Source organism: Stegastes partitus, unplaced genomic scaffold (genome assembly GCF_000690725.1).
Source record: "Stegastes partitus isolate 25-593 unplaced genomic scaffold, Stegastes_partitus-1.0.2 Scaffold2105, whole genome shotgun sequence".
Lineage (NCBI taxonomy): Eukaryota > Metazoa > Chordata > Actinopteri > Pomacentridae > Stegastes > Stegastes partitus.
The window spans coordinates 28,346-30,951 of NW_007579836.1; the positions used below are offsets into that span (position 1 = coordinate 28,346).

Genomic DNA, 2,606 nt, shown 5'->3' on the forward strand with positions numbered 1-2,606 from the left:
CAGTCTCTGTTTCACTGCATCTTTATCATTCACTTGGCGGATGGTTCGGATCTCTCCATTCTGGGAGCCCACTTCAAACAGAGCCCTGTCTGTGGATTTCTGCAGTTTATATGACAGCCACGCATTCTGTCCAGAGTCCACATCAACAGCCACCACTTTGGTCACCAGATAGCCCACATCTGCTGAACGAGGCACCATTTCAGCCACCACAGAGCCACCAGTCTGGACTGGATACAGAACCTGAGGAGGATTGTCGTTCTGGTCCTGGATCATGATCTTCACTGTCACGTTGCTGCTGAGTGGAGGAGAGCCTCCATCCTGCGCTTTAACAGTAAACACTAGTTCTTTGATCTGCTCGTAGTCAAATGAACGCACTGCACTAACGACGCCTGTTTCTGCATTAACGGAAACATATTCAGATACTGGAGAGCCGCCAATTTCACATTCTTGTAAAATGTAAGAAACGCGAGCGTTCTGATTTTCATCGGGGTCTTTAGCATTCACACTTAATACAGAAATACCTGGGGAGTTATTCTCCGCAGCCAAAGCGCTGTAAAATTTACGTGGGAATACGGGGGCATTGTCATTGACATCTGAGACCTTCAGATTAAAAGTCCTTTTGGTTGAGAGGGGAGGCGATCCTGCGTCTGAGGCAACAACGGTGATGTTACACTCTGGCAGACTTTCACGGTCTAATGCAGCATCAGTAATCAATGCATAATAGTTCCTCACATTGGATTTAATTTTGAAAGGAACACCGCCTTCGATAGCGCACCGTACTTGTCCGTTTTCACCCGAATCAAGATCTTTAACATTAATTATACCAATGGTGGTTCCAGCAGGGGAGTCTTCTGACACAGGACTAGTGAATGACATGACATTAATAACAGGAGCATTATCATTTACATCGATAACCTCAATTTCAACTTTGCTCGAGTCTGTCAGTCCTCCTTGATCTTTAGCTTCGACCCTGAATTCAATTTTTTTGTCTTTTTCAAAATCTATTTCCTTGGTCACATATATTCTTCCAGTTGTCTCATCAATATTGAACAAATCAGCTATTCCTGCTTTGGATTTTGAGAAGGAATACGTTACTTGTCCGTTTAAACCGCTATCTATGTCACTTGCGTTTACGGTGACTACGTAAGTGGCTTTTGGCGCATTTTCAATCACTGTGGCCTTATAGACAGACTGATTAAAAACGGGAGCATTGTCATTGGCATCGAGAATCCTGACATTTATATTTACTGTACCAGATTTCTGTGGATTTCCACCATCCACAGCCAGCAGCTTTAGCGACAGGCGTGGCTGTTGTTCTCGATCTAAAGGCTTCTGAAGTACCATTTCAGCGTATTTACTTCCATCCGGATTAACGTGTTGCTTTAAAACAAAATTGTCGTTCGGCGTTAAAATGTAGTTCTGCAGGCCGTTTGGCCCAACATCAGCATCGTCCGCACTCTCCAACACAAAACGGGATCCAAGCGCAGCTGACTCGCTTATTTCAAATTCCAAGTGTGTGTTCTGAAAAGTGGGAGCGTTGTCGTTTACGTCCAGCACTTCAATTGTCACAGGGTGCAACTCCATTGGTTTTTCTAATAAAATCTCAAAGGTGAAGCTACACGGTGTCACATCTCCACAGAGCTGCTCTCGGTCTATTCTCTCATTCACAACTAAAGTCCCTTTGTCTGCCTTCAGCTCGGTGTACTGGATGTTTTCCCCGGTCACGATACGGGCCCGACCAGAACGAAGCCTTTTCAGATCCAAACCGAGGTCCTGTGCGACGTTACCAACAAGAGACCCAGTCTTCAACTCCTCTGGGATCGAATATCGGATCTGTGCCTCCGACTGATAGAGAAAAAGAAGCTGAAAAACGAGCAGGTTGAACGCCCGTCGCATTCGCCATCTTTCACCTCTTCCTCGATGCTGTTCTTTAAAATCCATGTGAAAAAACACTACTTTAAAGCGCACCGAGAGACGTAAAGAAAATTTCAGCTCACTAAGGAAAGCGCATACATTCTAGGTTAACGAAGATAAAAGCATGAATCGGTTGTGTATTCGATGAGCATTGGCTCGTCTGAAACACAGCTCATCTGCTGTTGTGAAACGCAGTGATGGAGGAGGGAACAGCCCTGCCTCAAACTGCGCTGTACAATTGATTTACCAGGCAACAGCGTCACTTAGAGGCTAAAATAATAAACTCCAAGAACCAGACAACCAAATGCATAACTGCATTGTTTCAGATGATATTCTCCAAAATACTGGCAAATATGCCAACTTGAACGAGACGATTGTTCCCTCTAAGACATGCAAGAATACATAATAAATGAATCAAGATTAAGACAAGACTGACATTGAGTGACAAGAAGCCAAACAACTTCTATCAAATATTTAGGATGTCTTTATTTTTGGCAAAAAGAAATTGCGTGCGAGGCAGAGTCAAAAAAGAACAAAGTAAGCAGTCAGTGACAGTTTGTTTGCACTTGACAATGTATATTTCTTCACAATGACAGATTACTAATTTAGACTGTGTATTTAATGATATGCATTAAAAATAAACAGAACTGAAGTTTAGTGTGTTTTGAAGAAATCTTTTTGTTAGTCATAGT

At 43.1% G+C, this 2,606-nt stretch overlaps 1 protein-coding gene across 1 annotated transcript; it reads right to left on the reverse strand.

Moving 5' to 3' along the window:
• LOC103373953 (protocadherin gamma-A3-like) lies at positions 1-1,937 on the reverse strand (the record flags this gene model as incomplete). Its single annotated transcript, XM_008303966.1, has 1 exon — positions 1-1,937. A coding segment is annotated over exon 1 (1,896 nt), but the record flags the coding sequence as incomplete, so codon positions are not given.
• Between the last annotated feature and the right edge of the window lie 669 nt (positions 1,938-2,606).